At 34.1% G+C, this 19887-nt stretch overlaps 1 protein-coding gene across 2 annotated transcripts in view; it reads right to left on the reverse strand.

The window, feature by feature from the left end:
* Positions 1-19887, reverse strand: part of DPY19L2 (dpy-19 like 2) — a 94209-nt gene that overhangs the window by 67275 nt on the left and 7047 nt on the right. For both annotated transcript variants that reach the window (XM_038557324.1, XM_038557323.1), the window contains exons 4-6: positions 18280-18417; positions 5808-5928; positions 3495-3588 (exon numbers count right to left, since the gene is read on the reverse strand). In XM_038557324.1, coding sequence (XP_038413252.1) covers positions 3495-3588; positions 5808-5928; positions 18280-18417 — 353 coding nt within the window. The remainder of the gene's footprint in view (positions 1-3494; positions 3589-5807; positions 5929-18279; positions 18418-19887) is intronic.

Genomic DNA, 19887 nt, shown 5'->3' on the forward strand with positions numbered 1-19887 from the left:
TTTTGTTATTATTAACAGAACCACATCTATACACAAATCAATACTACAACTTAATCTATTTTTAAACTTTATACAAATGAAAGTTGTATCTTTAAGTTTGTGCTTGCCTACATTCATTCAACACTATAGTTGTAAGATTTGTCCATGTTGATGTGTGTAGCTATAGCTCATTTATTCTCAATATTGCATATATTCCAGTGCATTAATGAGCTGTAATGTGTATACTTCTCTGTTGATAGACATTTGAGTTGTTTTCTGTTTGCAGCTATTGCAAACTACTGCTATATTCTTGTATGTACATCCTGGCATACACGGGCAAACTTTCTTAAGCATATATACATACATATCTATATATATTAGTGTAATTGGCACGCAACGTTACATTAGTTTCAGGTATACAACATAATCATTCAACATCTCTACACATGATGCTATGATTACAAGTGTAGCTGCCGTGTGTCACCACACAATGCTATTACAATGCCATTTGCTGTATTCCCTGTACTGTAGGGAATTACACAGCTATATTCCCTGTGCTGTGCCTTTCCTCCCTGTGACTTACTCATTTTCATAACTGGTTATCGCTCATTCCCCTCCCCCTATTTTGCCCATCCCCACTCCTCTCCCAAGTGGCAACCACCAAGTTTGTTTTCTATATTTATAAGTATATATACTTTAAAAAGGTATTGCAGAGTTAGAAGATATGTACACCTTCAACTCTACTAAATTATGTAGTATTTCCAAAATTGTTGTACTAGTGTATATGCCCATCTGCCATGGATAAAAGTTCCTTTTGCCATTGCAGTAGATGTGAAATAGTACGACATTGTGGTTTAAATTTGTATTTTTCTGATGGTGGTCAACTTTACATATATATATTGGCAATTTGGAATTCTTCTGATATATGTCTGATCATGAATATTTTATACAGTTTTCTATTGGACTATCTTCTTAGTCTTTGTCTACCCTCTAGAATATATACTCCAAGAGCACAGAGATTATTTGCATTCCTGGCACCTAGAGTAGTGCTTTTGGTCATAGTAGGCATTTAATAAATTAATTAAATCATCAATTAATTATTCTAATGTCTGGAAACTATGTTGGGTATATGCATTGCAATATCTTTCCCCAGTTTGTGGCTTATCTTTTCATTGTGTACTATCTTGAGGAACTTAAATGCTTCCCACCAAATTTATTGGTTTTCTTCTTAATGGTAAAACTTTTCTTAAGTTTTCTTAAGATTAAAAAAAAACATTTTCTTTTCTTTTTTTTTAAAGACTTCATTTATTTATTCATAGAGACACACACAGAGAGGCAGAGACACAGGCAGAGGGAGAAGCAGGCTCCACGCAGAGCCCAACATGGGACTCAATCCTGGGTCTCCAGGATCATGCCCCAGGCTGCAGGCGGCGCCAAACCACTGCGCCACTGGGGCTGCCCAACATTTTCTTATCTTGATTTACTGATATATTCTTCTACATAACATTCTATAATTAATAATTTTATAATTTTGTCTTTCATTTTATATTTTATAATTTTGTCTTTCATATTTGAATTTTTAATCTTACTAGACTTTAATTTTCATACAGTTCCAACTTCTTTTTGTTCTGTATCGTCTTCCGATTATACCAGCACCATTTATTGAGAAGCTGGCCCTTATCTACTGATGTACAATATTCACTCTATCCTACATCAAGTGTCTTTAAATGGACAAGTGTTTCTGAGGCCTGCCTTACTCCACTGATCTGCTTGCCTATCCCTATGGCACAATCGCATTGCCTTGTTTGCATCAGTTTTATATTAGAGAAACAATTACTAAAGTAAATCCTCCTATCTTGCTCAAGAATGTCTCTACTATTTTAAGCACTTTGCATTTCTGAACAATTTTAAAATCAGCTTACCAAAGCAAACAAAATGGGCAATGTATTGAATCTATAAATCAATTGGAATAATTCTCAATTTTCTATTATTGCCTTCCAACCCATGATTATTTATATTTATTTAGATCTTTCATTTATTTAGATCTCCATTTATTTACACCTTTCTAAAAATCTATCAATAAAGTTCTGTAATTGTCCCAAAGAAGTCATATATATTTCTTATCAGATATTTGTTAAGTAAAAACTTTATGCTTTCAATGCTTTTTTTTTAAAGGCATCCTTTTAAATTTTCAATTAAAACATCAAAGTACAGATTTACAATGTCTGAATATAAATTTTTGTATTCAGTAACATTATAAATTTTCTTATTATATTAATTTTTACCCATAGATTCTTTTGGATTTTCTACATAAATGTGTATGATCTGCTTATACAGACACTTGTTTCTTTTTTTTTTTTTTAAGTTTTCCAACCCTTATACTTACTAATACTTTTTCTTAACTTGCTGGCTGGATATGATACCTGGTACAATGTCGCAAATGTTACAATTTTTTATTGGTGCTATGCTACTATTTTGATGCTAAAAACTTCCTAAAACAAGAACTGTGTATATATTAATCTCTATATAGACATACACCCTATGAAACCTCAATACTTATTGAAAGAGTAAATCTGGATTTTTAACTTTAAATGTTGTGCAGTTCAAGAATAACATTATAAAGAAAGCTGGTGGTCAGTCAGGAATATATTCTGCTGTAAGAAACAAAAATTTAACAAAAGTGGCTTAAATAACATGGGTTTTTATATAGTATTCAACAAGAAAATGCAAGATAAGTGTCTGTTGGCATTGGTTCACTAGCACAAGGGCCTTAGGGTAGATTTATGCTAGGTTTACAGCCTTTCCCTCATGGTCATTAGATGACTACAGCAGCTCTTGGTATCACAGTCAAGTTTAAAAGCAGAAGACAGAGAAGGGGCAAATGAAATCTACCCTTTTGTGAGAAAAATAAATGCTTTTCTAGGTGTAAACAAGACTGATTTCACCATATTTTTCACTGAAGAAAAAAAAAACCTAGCTCATATGGCTATCCTAAGAAACAATGGAGAATGAAAAACAAAATACACAACTATCATAATCAACTTCAACCTATCACCTGAGATTGTACACACTACTATCCCAAACCAAATTGTGGTACTATTAACAAGAAAGATAGGCTATCAAATATAAGTGTCTGCCACAGTGATACACATTTTCTTTTACTGCTTTCTTAATTTCACAAATACAGACTTAAAATTAGAAATAACCTGCCACTAATACCAACCAAAGATTCCTCTAATGTTATAGTAATTTTACATACGGTCTAAAAGTATTCTCATTAAAAACTTTGTTAAGAAATTTTAATTCACTTTTTAAAATCCCCACAAGGATAAAAAAGAGACCTTTAAGATATTTTTAGTGACAACTCTAGTTTCTGGTTGCACAATATTAGCTAAGTTTCTGGAAAAAAATAAATTTATAAAATTTCCTACTATTAATCAATTAACCTCATAATTATCCTTTTCCTTTAATCAGAAATGTCAGCCAGTTCTTATAAGCCTACTTAAGGATCTTACCTCAGGTATGCACCATGTATGAAGAACAATCCCATCATTATTCCATTTAAAATAAAAATCACAGCAACATAAAAGCAAGCAGGGTCTCCCAATCCTTTAAAAAGACACAGATTGTTGAGTTTAAATTAATAAATGACTATAAAGCAAGTGGGCATAATTATCTCATAATTTGTAATGAAGGGTTCATGGACCTGCTGAAAACATTTGCTGTTCAGATTAAGTACTTTCCCTTTACATGATGTATTGTTACATCTATATTTTATACTTTTAATTACAGTCATACTTTCCCCTAATGAAGTATTATTATACTGTAATGACTGGTTGGTGCATCACTTTGTTTAGGTGATGCTACTATTGTTCAGTATCTAGAACTCTCTATGGAGTCACTTCATGCATTACAGAAGAAAACCCACTGCATTATTTTTCTACTTTCCTAGGTTCTAGGATGAGTAAGATATGGCCCCTGACCTCAAGGAGCACCTTAGTCTATATGAGATGACCTAGTTATTTGATCCATTACTATGTATAGCCAAAACCTTAATCCTTAATATATCTCATGTATAAACAAGCTTTGTGTGTGTGTGTGTGTGTGTGTGTGTTATGTATAAACATACATATAGTTTATTAGGTGCTATATAATCATCTCACAGAATTCTCAGAACAGATCTATGAAATTAGTAAGAAAATACTTTTATTACTGAAAAAACAAAACACAGAAAACTTAAATAAATTGCCAGAAGTTATTTAGCCATAACAGATGCAGCCAAGATCTGAAGGCTGGCTTTTCTGATTCCTACTATTTCTCTGACCATTCCTTTTCAGTCTGTTTTAATAACTTTTGCTCCATTACACACCCTTGCTTACATTCCTAGCATCATTTCACACCATTTTTCCCTTTCTTTCTCTGCACCCAGAAGTCTAGTCTTCTTTTAATTTTCTCTTACCTTGGGATTTCTGATTATTCTGGTCCCTATTCTTGAAACACTTCTTCTCCCTTACTCTCAATCTTAGCAACCTCATTTTCTTATTTGTAATATCTATTGCAGTTTACACCCTACTTATGTGTAAACTCTATGAGGGTGAGGTCCATGTCACCTTGATCCCAAGAGCAAACACTAACTTATCATTTAGTGGCAACTTAATAAATATCATATATGCACATATACATCAGGCAATTTTTTACATCCCTCAGAAAAAGTGATACCTTCTAAGCTGAGTCATTCCAAAGTCTCTCCTTTTATGAAGCATTTTCTTGATTCCTTTGTACAAAATAACCTAAGTACCTCTCAAATATCCTCTATCAATGCTATCTTAGATGTTAAAAAGCTCAGCTATGGGTATAAGTAAATATGGAAGGGAAATACAGAAATACACAGTAAATAGTATAAGAATTAAATGTTATATAAACAAGTCTATAAAAATATATTTATAAAATACAGTAAGTAGTCATATACAGAATATGAAGAAATAAAAAACTGTGTAAATATTATGCAAGTAGATATATTAACTTTGAGTAAAGTTTTTAGACTGAAAAGTGTTAAACAGCAATTATCTTTTTTTTTAAGATTTATTTATTTATTCGTGAGAGACACAGAGAGAAAGAGAGAAAGAGGCAGAGACAGAGGCAGAGGGAGAAGCAGGCTCCGCACAGGGAGTCTGATGTGGGACTCAATCCCAGGACTCCAGGATCACACCCTGGGCTGAGGTTTTGCTAAACCACTGAGCCACCCGGGCTGCCCTAAACTGCAAATATCTTAAATAAAAGTGACAATTACAGATCCTGGAAAACAGATGATTCCAAAAGGGGTTCTTTGGCAAAGATGCCAACGTAGAAGATGTATGGAGAGTTCTATTAGAACTGTTCATGAGCTGTGAGAATATGAAAAAAAAATAGTATTTCTAAAACAACCTATTAATTGCATATTTGATTTTTAAATATGTATGTATAACTACATTTTACATGAATTATTACATGTAGATATTTGATTACTGACTCTACATTGCCCAGATTTATATATTCAAACTACCCCAAAACATTTTTTAAACCTTTTTATTCTGAAAGAGAAGAATGACTTATACTCAGTATTGCTTTACATTGGGACATCTTAATACTCAAATTCCAAACTGATACTCATAAGTACATGGCCTTCTCAGAAAATTACTTTTAAGGGTATGTACTCTTTTAATCAGCTCTAGAGTGTTTTTAAAAAAAATCAACTACAGTAGTCTATAGTTCTTAAAATGAGTTCACAACACTAAAACATTTATGTAAACATTAATGACAACATAGCAGCATTTTAGAAAGAAACATGCCTTCACAACTTTGAACTTCATTTAAAGGTTCTACTCTGGTGACATTCCAGCAGGTCTTAGTTTCCAGTCCAAATAAATTCATTATTCCCACAAATATGCGATACCAGAAGGCTATAATCACCTACAAAGATAAAAATGAAAAGAGATGATGGAGGAAAATATCCTATCATCGTAATAATAATTTTTCCAAAACACAATTTTATGATGGTTTCCTTTGGCATTATAAACTTTGACAAGTTTATTTAAATCAAATGACTCGGAAAACAGTCATTTTAAAATATAAACTTTGACAAGTTTATTTAAATCAAATGACTTGGAAAACAGTCATTTTAAAATTATATACACATGCACAATAAACTAAAGTTGTATATTACTAATTAATGCACATCGATAAAAATTTGTTATGATCAACATTTCTATAATATATTCTTGTAATCAATTCTACAACATAAATAGCAGTAGCTATAAAATAAGTTAGTACCGTATATTTAAATATGACAGTGATTAACAGCAAAATACAATGATTTACAGGAATATTTCATAACATTTCATTTATTGAATTTATTTGCTTCATGGTCTAAAAAATATTAAACCAACTGCATATGGAATAATAGCTCCTGTGTCCATTAAAACTTTGACCAAGTAGGTTTAATTAACCAATTCTTCCCATTTTGTAATCCACTTTGTGAAGTTTAAAGACAAAGGAAAAGAACAACCATAGAAAACTACAAACAAAATGCTCATGCCTGGAAGATTTTTTGAAGAATAATTTATAGATTTGGGAAAAAGTAATGCAAGATCATTGGAAGAAGAATAAAAAAGTAAAGAATTCAAGTGAAAGTGAAAACCACCCAGAGCTAACTATTTAAAAAATTTTGGTGATCGTCCCTCCAGTCTCCCTCTTGGTATATAAAAACACATAGCTGGATTCGGTATTATATAATATTATATAAGATGTTAATGTAATACATATCATAAACATCTTTCTATATACAAAAAGTATAGATTTATTATTTTATCATTTACTTTTATAAAGCTGACCTTAGACAAGAAATTGTAATATATATTCTTGTGTATTTATCATCCATGTACAAAAACTTACCACAATAAATGTATGTGCTAAATCTAAATCTAGAATTATACTCTTTTCTGGAAGATAGACAGCTTGATATAATAGGACAGTACTGCTCTAAAGTACTGATGTTTAAGTCAGAATTAAACTCAAATTCTGACTCTGCAAGTTATGATTTTAATAGTCTGAAATAAATCCTTCACCCTCAGAATCTTGGACACCTCATCTCTAAAATGATGTTAATAATAACCATCTTGCGGGAGTGACAGGGGATTAGAGCATACATGCTGGTATATAGTTTAGCATTAAATACTTTGCCTTTTCAAAATATGTTATTCCAAACTTGACACTTTTAGCTTTGGGTGAAACATTAATCTCCTTATGAACACAAAAAGTATCGACATTCATTTCAATATACAAAGTGGCAAGCATATGTAGATCTTCTCTACACTCCATCTATGCAATGTGAAATAAGACTGAATGATTCCTTGTTGCCTCATTCTTTATGATACTATAAATTTACATTATCATTATTATTTTTTCATAATATCAAGGAGACTGGCGGTTGCTAATTATACAATATCTTTGAATAAGTAAAAAGAAAAAATAGCTACTGTTTTTGAGAACATGCTGTTTGAAAATGGAACAAAAAACAGCAATTTTACTATATGAAATTCTAAAAATAACTCTAAAACTACTGTAGTAAGCTAAATCCTTATCTTATATATAGAGTAAGTTAACATTAAATAAAGCTGAATATTCAAGACGCTGGTTGTCTTTTAATTTTTGAACTTACACTGGAGTTATAGATAATCATCAGAGGAAATAAGAACAGAAGAGTATCTCTGAAGAGTAAGATGGGATATAAAGAAAGCTGGTGCAGAAAAAAGCTTCTTTCATCTTAGATCTTAGGCAGGTCTATATTATAGAATTCTTACTATTGAAAATTACATTGAAAAATACTTAAAAAAAAAAAAAAAAACAACACCTGAGCACCTAGGTGGCTCAGTCGGTTATGTGTCTGACTCCTGATTTTGGCCCAGATCATGATCTCAGGGTTGTGAGACCAAGCCCCAAGTCAGTCTCCACACTGGCCATGGAGCCTGCTTTATGTTCTCTGTCTCCTTCTCCCATTGTCCCTCCCCCCACCTCTTTTTTCCCCTCAAAAAAAGAAAAAGAATTTTTAAAAAAGAAATAAATCTAGGAAACCTCCAAGTACTTGGAAATTAGACAACATAATATCAAATATCCAATGGATCAAAGAAAAAAAATCACATGGGAAATTAGAAATTAGAAAATAACTTGAAAAAAACAAAAATGAAAAAACAATATATAAATATTAAATAATATGAATTTCTGCTTTGGAGAAGATGTAGTTAGTAGACATTCTTCTTCAACTGTGACTAAAACTCCTGGGAATTATATAAATCAAACATAAGAAGACCGTGAAAGGTAGAGAGAAGGGAAACTATCTAGGGATCTTAGGACCCAAGGAACAGCATGATGATGAGTTCCCTAGACTTTCCTTTGGCCTCATCTTCTCATATTTGGAGTTAAGAGTCTGGCAACCAGAAACACCAATGGGTGTAGACACAAAAAAGATTGACAAAAGCCTACTCCCTCCAACTAAAAGACCAGGAAAGTGGCAACCTAGGAATACATAAAAATTTTTATAAACAATGATATCTCTCCTCAACCAAATACTACAGAAAACAACAATGACGAAAATCCTGTATGGTCCCACTCCCACCAACAAAGGTCAAATTGGGAACCTACTCTTCAACCTTCTCTAGGCTTTCAACAAGACATCCCAACTCACCCACTAGGACGTTGTAGGAGAAAGCCAAGTAGGAAGCCCTCTCTCCAGGTGGTGTCAGTATAGAGCATGTGGGGGGAGCCTGGACTTCTACCCCAAGCAGCAATAAGTCATCCTTTCCCCCTTCCCAGGGTGGTAATGTCAGAGGAGGCCTACTGAGAAGTCAGGGCTTTCATCACCACCCAGGGGTAACAAGGCCATCCGCACCATTGTGTCTGCAGAGATCACAGAGTTAGTGAGAATTCTGATCTCACTCAAAGGTAATGAGGAGTACCTCCACTTTGGGGTTCACAAGAGGCCAGAGGGAAACCTGGATTTCAATACCCATCTGGCAGTAACAAGATGACAGATGTCCTCATTCCTTTGCTGGAGTGGTGCCAAAGGAAGCCAGCTAGAACAAAGGTTTAAATAAGATCTAGTTTCATAAAATAATGTTCAAATGTCCATCAATTGAAATTTACTTATCATGTCAAGAACCATAAGGATCTCAAACGGAATGAAAAAAAAAATCAACAGATTCCAACAATGAGATGACTAAAATATTAGAATAATTGCTCCCATGAGAAATTATGAATGTGCTAGAAACAAGTAAAAACCCAGAAAGTCTCAGAAAAGAAATAAAAGATATGAAATAAACAAACAAAAATTTCAGAACTGAAAAATACAATAACCAAGCTTAAAAGCCAGTGGATGGGCTTAACAGCTGAATGAAGGGATAGAGGAAAATAATCAGTGAACTTACAGATGAAACAAGAGAAATCACTCAATATGGGCAACAGAGAAAAAAAAAAACATTAAAAAAAAAAATAAGGTTCCCTAGGGGTCTCCGGGACTATAAGAAAAGACCTAACACTTCTTATCACTGATGTCTTGAAAAGAGAAAAGAAAGAAAAAAACCAAAGCTGAGCAAAACAAAAATAGGATAAAACCAAAGAAATCCACACGAGGATACATCACACTTCTGAAAACTTTTAAACATTACACTTCTGGAACTCTTGTGAAAACTATGTATATATACGACAGCAACAAGGAAGAAAAAAAAATCTTGCCTAAAGAAGAAAAACAATTCAACTGACAATGGATTTATCATCAGAAACCATGAAAGGCCAGAATGAAGTGGTACATTTACCAAGGCTAAAAGAAAAAGAAACTGTCAACCTAGAATCCTATATCCAGAAAAAAAAAAAATAGCCTTCAAGAATTAAAGGGAATTTGAAGATACCTGGGTGGCTCAGCAGTTAAGTGTCTGCCTTCAGCCCAGGGCATGATCCTGGAGATGGGGAATCGAGTCCACATCAGGCTTCCTGTGAGAAGCCTGCTTCTCCCTCTGCCTGTGTCTCTGCCTCTCTCTCTCGCTCATGAATAAATAAATAAAATCTTTAAAAAAAGGGGGGGGGGGAATTTTATATGAAGGATGAAAAAGAAAAGCTAGGAAAATATGTTGCTACCAGACTTATCCTAAAAGAATGGCTAAAGATAATGGCTAATCTTTTTTTCCTTTAAGATTTTATTTATTTATTCATGAGAGACACAAAGAGAGAGGCAGAGACACAGGCAGAGGGAGAAGCAGGCTCCATGCAGGGAGCCCGATGTGGGACTCAATCCTGGGATTCTAGGATCATCCCCCTTGGCCGAAGGCAAGGGCCAAACCATTGAGCTACCCAGGAATCCCCGAGAATTCTTTAAACATAAATGAAATGATAAAAGAAGGTATATTAGAAAATGAGGAAACTTTAAAAATGGATAAAATAAACTTCTCTAGTTTTTTAAAAATATTTTATTTATTTATTCATGAGAAACACAGAGAGAAGGCAGAGGCACAGGCAGAGGGAGAAGCAGGCTCCTCACAGGAAGCCTGATGTGGGACCGATCCCAGAATTCCAGGATCATGCCCTGGGCCAAAGGCAGATGCTCAACCGCTGAGCCACCCAGGTGTCCCATTTCTCTAGTTTTTAAAAAATAAATTTGAGGGCTAAAACATACATCATAGTACTGTCTGATGTGGTTTTAAATTGATGTAGAGGAAATATTTAAGACGATGATGTTATAAAGGGAGAAGGACGGGATCCCTGGGTGGCGCAGCGGTTTGGCGCCTGCCTTTGGCCCAGGGCGCGATCCTGGAGACCCGGGATCGAATCCCACATCGGGCTCCCGGTGCATGGAGCCTGCTTCTCCCTCTGCCTGTGTCTCTGCCTCTCTCTCTCTCTGTGACTATCATGAATAAATAAATAAAATCTTTAAAAAAAAAAAAAAATAAAGGGAGAAGGACAAAGAGACGTAAAGGGAGGTAAAGTTTCTGTACCTCATTTGAACTAGTAAAATTGTAATAGCAGTAGACTGTAATAAGTTATGTATAGGTAATATACTAGCTACAACGACCACTAAAAATGCTACGTAAAGTAAGATACATTCAAAAAGTAGATAAATCAAAATAGAATTTAAAAATCTTCAAATAGGGATCCCTGGGTGGCGCAGCGGTTTAGCGCCTGCCTTTGGCCCAGGGCACGATCCTGGAGACCCGGGATCGAATCCCATGTCGGGCTCCCGGTGCATGGAGCCTGCTTCTCCCTCTGCCTGTGTCTCTGCCTCTCTCTCTCTCTCTCTCTCTCCTCTGTGACTATCATGAATAAATAAATAAAATCTTTAAAAAAAAAAATAAAAAATAAAAAAAATAAAAAAAATAAAAATCTTCAAATAACCCACCGGAAGGCAGAAACAAGAAAATAGAAAAATGAAAAATGAAGGACAAACAGAAAACCAAAAATAACAGACTCAAGTCAAAACAGATGAATAATTACATTAAACATAAGTGGTAAAACACAAAAATTGTAAGATAAATTAAAAAACATGACTCATCTATAAGAAACATATTTCAAATATAATAATAATAACAGACTAAAAATAGAAGGATAAAAAAAGATGTATTATGTACACATTAAAAGAAAGAAGAAACAACTATTTTACTATTGGAAAAAAGTTGACTTCAGGGTAAACAAAATTATAAGTGAAGGAGGTAGGGTTATTATATAATGATTAAACTCCAACAACAAGATGTACAGTTGGAGACGTCAGCATCCCTCTCTCAACAATGGATGGATGAATTAGAAAATCAGAAGGATTGAAAAAATATCACCACCACCATCATCCAACAGGAACTAATCAACATTTATAAAATATTTCACCCAACTATACATATTTTTTTGAAGTGCTCACAGAATATATGTCAAGATAGACCATATTTTTGACCATTAAACAAACCTCAACAAATTTAAAAGGATCAAAATGATACAAAGTGGGTTCTCTAATAAACACAATGAATTTAAGCCACAGGGATGCCTGGGTGCTCAGTGGTTTGGCGCCTGCCTTCAGTCCAGGGCGTGATCCTGGAGACTGGGGATCGAGTCCCACATTGGGCTCCCTGGATGGAGCCTGCTTCTCTCTCTGCCTGTGTCTCTGCCTGTGTCTCTCATGAATAAATAAAATCTTTTTAAAAAATTTAAGCCACAAATGACTAACAGGAAAATAAAAATGAAATCTGCTAACACCTGGAAACTAAGAAAAAACCCTACTTTTAAAAATCTGTCATCCAAGGGACACCTAACTGGCTCAGTTGATAGAGCATGGGACTCCTATCTCAGGGTTGTGCGTTTAAGCTTTTTGCTGGATGTAGAGATTACTTAAAAAATGAAAGAAGTTTAAAAAAATCCAGAGATCAAACAGGAAGTCTCAAGGAAAATAAAATATTTATGTATATATATGTTAAAATAAAAATGAAATACAAAGTTTCCAAGTCCATCATCTAAGAAGCTTTTTAGTTACAACTCCATCCTAATAAGTAAAAAGCTGAAAAAAACTGAAAAATCAGCAACTCTTAGATTCATAAGAAAAGTGAGATTACAGGGCAAATTCCTGCTTTCCATATTGGAGATCGACAGGTAAATTGAGAGAATCACGACTTAGTGGAACAGAAACCCATGAGCAAAAATCTCCATGGGAACCAGCTGGAGAGTAGGAAAAACTAAACTGTAATTGATAAATTGCTGGAGGCATAAGGTAGACAAGTCTGAGAGCCAAAAACTCCAGGGAGACCCAATAATAGGGGAAATGCCAACACACTTATGAGTTTTACTTCTAGAAGCTCACTAGGGTCACACAGTGAATGTCAAAGAAAAGTCTTCTCCTGATCCCCCTACAGCAGTGGGTAGTGGAAAAAGGATCATTTTTGAAACACACCAGAGCGCTCAGTTCTTAGCAAAGCCTGCCTCAAGAGAAATTATCTAACTAGAGCCTAACCTGCTAAGGTTTTATCGGAGCCTAGCAGAGAGGGAAGCAGGGAAATACCCAATTCCAGCCTCTTCTAGCCATCCCATTGCACCTAAGCAGAATACAAAACCTGAAAACTTGTGAAGTTCACAGCCCAGAGGCACAAGTTCATAAAGGACTGACACCTAGTGACAAGATTATGGAATGCTTCTTATCACCACACTACTGAAAGCCTATTTACAGCAGTTTTTATTACCATTTTACTAGTTCAAATGAGGTACAGAAACCTTACCTCCATTTACATCTCTCTCCCTTCTCCCTTTATAATATCATCATCTTAAATATTTCCTCTACATCAATTTAAAACTACATCAGACAGTACTATGATGTATGTTTTAGCTCTCAAATAAATAAATAATATCTTTAAAAACAAACACACGGTAACAACAAAAACCCTGGAATATTCGAGAACTGTGAGACAACAACAGAAGGTGTACCATACACATAATTGGGAATACCAAAAGTATAAAGGAGAAAGGAGAAGAAATATGTGAAATGATTCAGGAGTCCGTCACAGATCCAGGAAGCTCAGAGAACACCAAGCATGATAAATGCCAAAAATGACACCTAGGCATATTGTATTCAAACTACAGAAAATCAAAGTTAAGGAAAATTTTTGAAAGAAGCCAGAAGAGAAAAATAAAAAATAAAAAACACCTTACTTGGTAAAGATAAGAATTACATCTGATTTCTCAGAAACCATTCAAACAAGAAACTGGACAGTTAAGCGTCTGTCTTTGGCTCAGGTCATGATCCCAGGGTCCTGGGACAGAGCCCCACATCTGGCTCCCTGCTCAGTGGGTAGCCTGCTTCTCCCTCTCCCTCCCGCTCCCCCTGCTTGTGCTCTTTTGCTCTCTCTCTCTCTCTCAAATAAATAAATAAAATATCTCTCTCTCTCTCTCTCTAAGAAGAAGAAGAAAAAAGAAGAAGAAGAAGAAGAAGAAGAAGAAGAAGAAGAAGAAGAAGAAGAAGAAGAAGAAGAAGAAGAAGAAGAAGAAAGAAGGAAGAAGAAGAAAGAAGAGGAAACAACAACAACTGGTCTGCTATATTTAAAATGCTAAGAAACAAAAAATTTAGAAATCTGTAGCAGCATGTGAAATTATCCTTTAAAAGTGAAGCAGAAATAAAGGCTTCAGACAGAAAAATTGAAGGACTTTGTAAAAAAATTCTTTACAGGGGATAAAAAAAAGATACAGATCAGAAACTTCAATCTACATAAAGAAAAAAGAGCATGAAGAAAAGAAAATTGAAGATAAAATTAAAACTTTCCTTTCATTATTCTTTTTTTTTTAATTTTTATTTATTTATGATAGTCACAGAGAGAGAGAGAGAGGGGCAGAGACCCAGGCAGAGGGAGAAGCAGGATCCAAGCACCGGGAGCCCGATGTGGGATTCGATCCCAGGTCTCCAGGATCGCGCCCTGGGCCAAAGGCAGGCGCCAAACCACTGCACCACCCAGGGATCCCCTCATTATTCTTATTAATCTAACACATAAACTTTGTTCAAAATAGTAACAGCAACAATGTATTCAACTATGCGTAATTATGAATGTGTGTATGCTTATGTATAGGTGACATGAATGACAGAAAGCATTCAGGGGTTGGGAGGAAGGAATTACAATTATTTTGTTATTATAAGATATTGACATTAGCCTGGAAGTGGTTTAATGCTATTTGAAAGTGGTCTTGGATTAGTCATAAATGTGTATTATAGCGGGCATTGAGGTGGGCACTTGACGGGATGAGCACTGGGTGTTATTCTGTATGTTGGCAAATTGAATACCAATAAAAAATAAATTTATTTTTAAAAATAACTAAATAAATGTGTATTATAAACTCTAGGACAACCAAAAATGTAAAAAAAAATAATTATAACTGATAACCTAAAAAAATGAGATAAAATGCAATAATATAAAAGCTCAATTAAAACCACAAAAGGCATAGAAAAAATGGAAGTCAAAATAGTAAAAAGAGCAAAGGCAACAAATAGAAAATAGTAACAAATATAGTGGATATCACAACTTTATTAAACAACCAACTTTAAAAATAAGATGCCTACAGATTAAAAGTAAATGAATTAAGTAAGATATACTATGTTAAAACTAATTTTAAAAAGCAGGAGTAACTATACTAATTCCAAACAGAGCAGACTACAGTAAGAAAAGTTATCAGGGGTAGAGAGTGGTATTACACAATAATAAAGGAGTCAATTCTACATGAAGACATAATCCTTAATGTGTATGCATCTAACAACAGAACATCAATAAAATTGATAAATCTCTAGCCAGGTAACATAAAAAAAAAGATAGAGGACATGAATAGTAACAGAAATGAAAGACAGGACATCACTACAGATCCCATGGGACATTAAGCAAATAATAAAGGAATAATGAACAGCCCTTTGCCCATAAATTTCACAATTTGACAAACCAATTCCTTGAAAGACACAATCTTGCCAAAATTCAAACAAGAATAGACAATCTGAATAGGACTATCTCTACTAAATAAATTTAATCAATATTCAATAACCTTCCAAATCAACCCAGGCCCAGATGGGGTCACCAGTGAACTGTACCAAAGAAAGAATACCAGTTTTCTAGAATCTCTTCCAGAAGATAGAGCAGACAGAACACTTATGAACTCATTTGTTGAGGCCAGCATTATGCTAATACCAAACCAGAAAAAGATACAAGAAAACTACATATAATATCTTTCATGAACATAGATTCTCAAAAAAAAAATAGCAAATCAAATCCAACAACCTATAAAAATTATAGCCTGACCAAATAGGGTTTACTGCAGGTATGTAAAGCTGGTTCAAAATTTGAAAACCAAATAATACAATCCATTATATTAACAGGATAAAGAAGAAAAATGACAAGATCATATCAACAGATAGAGAAAAAGCATTGACAAAATTTAACACCTACTCAAGATCTTTAAAAAAAAAAGACTATTAGTAAACCATGAATAGAGGGAACTTCCTTAACTTGATAAAGAATATCTATAGAAAACCTATGGCTAAAGTTATTCTTAATGATGAGAAACTTGAAGCTTTCCCACCAAGATCAGGAACAAAGCAAGATGTCCCATCTTACCACTCCTGTGATGAGACAACTCAATGGGAGAAAGAAGAGTTACCAAAAAGGAGCACATGGAAACGTCTCAGAATTATGGAAATGTTTTATAACTCAATTGCAGTGGCTTTTTACACGTGTCAAATGTATAACTCAAAGAACTGTACACTCAAAATGGTGTATTTTATTGCATATAAGTTATACCTCAACAAAACTGATTAAAAAGTAGTCAGAAAGAAGATTCAGCACATATTACTCAGGATTACTCTACAAAATATATAAATTTTGCCAACAAGTAAATAAGAAAACAACTACCAAGTGGTGATAAAGATTTATACAGGTTTTTGATAGAAGAAACAATCCAAATGATTAAACATGAATATATTTAAAATAAAATATTCTTAGCTCAAAAATAATAAGGGAAGTACAAATTAAAATGAATAGCATATCACACCCATTAGAAGAGCAAAACCAAAAAGTTTTATAAACTGAAATCTAATTAGGATATGAGGAAAAGTAAATACTCCTCCACAGTAGTATGAGTTGCTACATTTGCATCAGAGAGCAATTTAGCAACATCTGATAAAGTCGACAAAACATATACTCTACAACACAACTATTCTGCTTTTAGAGTATCCCCCCCCAAATATTGCATATATATACAATTAGAAAACACAAGAACATATATTTTGGAAGATAAATTTGGAACATATATTTTAGAACTATATAATTTTAAAACTAGAAACAATATCCACAAGGAGGGGAATGTATAAATAATGTTGGGAATTCATAAAATGGTTAAAGAAAAAATACATACATAGCGTTCAAAAATTTAATGTTGAGAAAAAAGTTCTAGAGTGCTTTATTTGGTATGAGAGCATTTATGTGGATTTACAAAAACACGTAAAACAACCCTTGAAAATAAGGAATGATGGATACACACATAATACATTCCTGATGATGATACTTGTGAGAATGGAAAAGGAACAAACGTGACTGGGAAGCAAAACAAAGATGACACTAACTATATATATATATTTTTTTAAATATTTCATTGATTTATTCATGAGAGACATAGAGAGAAGACAGAGATATAGGCAGAGAGAGAAGTAGGTTCCTCACAGGGAGCCTGATGTGGGACTCGATTCCAGGACCCTGGGATCAGGTCCTGAGCCAAAGGCAGATGCTCAACCGCTGAGCCACCCAGGGTCCCAACTCTAACTCTATTTATAGTGCTTTAAGGTATCTGAAGCAATCAGGCAGCCCAGGGCTCAGTGGTTTAGCACTGCCTTCAGCCCAGGGCCTGATCCTGGAGATCTGGGATCGAGTCCCACGTTGGGCTTCCTGCGTGGAGCCTGCCTCTCCCTCTACCTGTGTTTCTGCCCCTCTCTCTCTCTCTGTCTCTCATGAATAAGTAAATAAAATCTTTTAAAAAAAGTATGTGAAAAATTACAAAAGAGTCACATTAATTTATTCTCAATGGTTGATCACACGTTGATCACACCTTTACTTATTTTCTCTAGGTTTCTGTTAATTTTCAACATTTCAAAATGAAAAACATAGTAATTTTTAAAGCTACAAAATATGAAGAAAGGTCTAAGAAGCACTAATTTTTAACAAATGTGCTGGATTCTGAGATAACTCGAAAGTAGTGCACACCATGACATCAAATTAGCATTTATCTTAACAGCTCAAAAATTGAACTTACTAATTTTTTGTTGTCACTGTTCCAATTTCTAGAATCTGCAGACTACCATAAAATCCATACTCTTTTAGACTAAGCATTGGAAGATATTTATAGACCTCTATGTGACTAAATAAATCTCTATTAATGTAACTCCAAGGTCACTGTTCTGCTCATAAATTTCAGTGTTCCTTCATGAGACCAGTACGCCCATTCACAGGGTCTCCATTTAGAGCACATCTTGGCTCCTTCCTGTTTGGCTTCTCTAATTAAATTGGTCATTACTTCCAGACTAAGGTTCATTTCTCCGACTTTATGTAAGCCTAATTTCTGGAGTCTTTAAAATTTAGGAGGAATTTTTTATATTTTGCTCAACTATAAGGACACATACAATCAATAAGCCTTAAAGGTCCCCTCCTTTTTATAACATTATTGTACTCACTATTTTTATCTGAAAAAAAGGATTATCCTACAAATATTCTCCCCCCAAATAGTACTCACCTCTGGATAAAGATGGAAGCGTTTCACTGTATTAATTACAAGGGGATATTCAGTGAGCCTGTCATTCATAATCATCCACAATCCTTTCAAAAATGAAGGTGCTTCAATAATGGTCTTGAAGTAGGAATAATAAAGTCCCTTAAAATGCACAAATTGTGGATAGAATTAAATATGAAAATTTTTGGAACAATTTCTTCTGAATAAAAGGAAATGTTAATAGTAAGACTTCCTCATTTCTCCTTGCCACCACATTCTTGGGCTCAAAAAGAAAAATGCATGCTTTTTCAAGTTACTACTGTGCTATTCTTTCGTATGTTCTGTATGTTTGAAAAAGATTTGGAAGGGTGGTTAAATGTTTTAAGGATATTTTCTGACCATGGCTTAAAACATGAATACAATATATTTTTAATTCCAGAATGTCTGCATCTATCACATTCGAGATGCCTAGAGTTTAAGATCGGATAAATTCTGGCATAAACAGAGACGCCTTCGTGTCCTTGCATAACTTTGCATATAGATATACTTTTTTTCCACCTCCCAAGAAATAACATACAATGATCAGAAGCAAAAATGAGACAGAACTTCATGCTTGCAACGGACTTCCGAGCTCCCTCTGATGGCTCTGCGCAATATGCAAACTAGCTAATGTCAATTGACTACTGTTGTTCATGACATAAATGCAGTCCTGAAAAGGGGATTATTTCAGCGTAGTGTATTATTGTGTATTATTCTAGTATAGGAAATAATGACTTTATAAGGCCAGCAAAAGTGCTGTTTATTTAAAAATCAGAGATTAACAGAAGCATATTGTTTTCATTACTTCCCTAATCAATTTCCTGTTTTTCTTCCTAAAATCGAAAAACAAATAAAGGGCCACATTGTTTGTAACACATACTCCCAAAAACATTAAAAATAATCTTCAACTCTACTCTCATTTGCTCCTCATACAACTACCTTGTTATTAACAGATTAAGCAAGGCGAATGGCTACTAAATCAAAGTTCTGTTTTCGCTAATGTCCGAAAGAGCATTTCCTCATAGTTTTGATTGGTAAACTATGAGCTCACATAAGGATTGTTCCTTTCTGCTTAGAAGGACAAGACAGTAGTACAATGAAAGAATATTTAATATGTATTAAGTCTATATTTAGAGAGATAGGAAATATACAAATGCATTTTTATTAATAACATCTATTGTCTTTGTGCCAGGGACTGTGTTAATGTGCTTCATTCATTATCTCCCTTCATAGTCAATAAAACCCTGTAAAGCTGGCATTATTTCTAGACAATAGATGAGATTACTGATCATCAGAGGTTAACTGACTTAGCCATCACACAACGAAGCACAGACCTGCTATCTGAATCTCGTTATTTGTCATCAAAGCCCAGACTCCATCATAGCTACACAATTTGTTTAAGAATATCTTACATCCTCTCTTTGGAAATAATACCTAAGAAATACTAAGAATTTAAATGTCATGCAAATGCTAATATATCCAACTCTTTCAAGGATTAAGGGGATTATTAGGGTGAGATTTAAAAAGTAGTGGTTAAAGTACTGCAATTAGACAAATCTGCAGAGACAAAGTAGATGAGAAGATACAAGGGGC

The sequence above is a fragment of the Canis lupus genome, chromosome 14, assembly GCF_011100685.1.
Source record: "Canis lupus familiaris isolate Mischka breed German Shepherd chromosome 14, alternate assembly UU_Cfam_GSD_1.0, whole genome shotgun sequence".
In the NCBI taxonomy this organism is placed as follows: domain Eukaryota; kingdom Metazoa; phylum Chordata; class Mammalia; order Carnivora; family Canidae; genus Canis; species Canis lupus.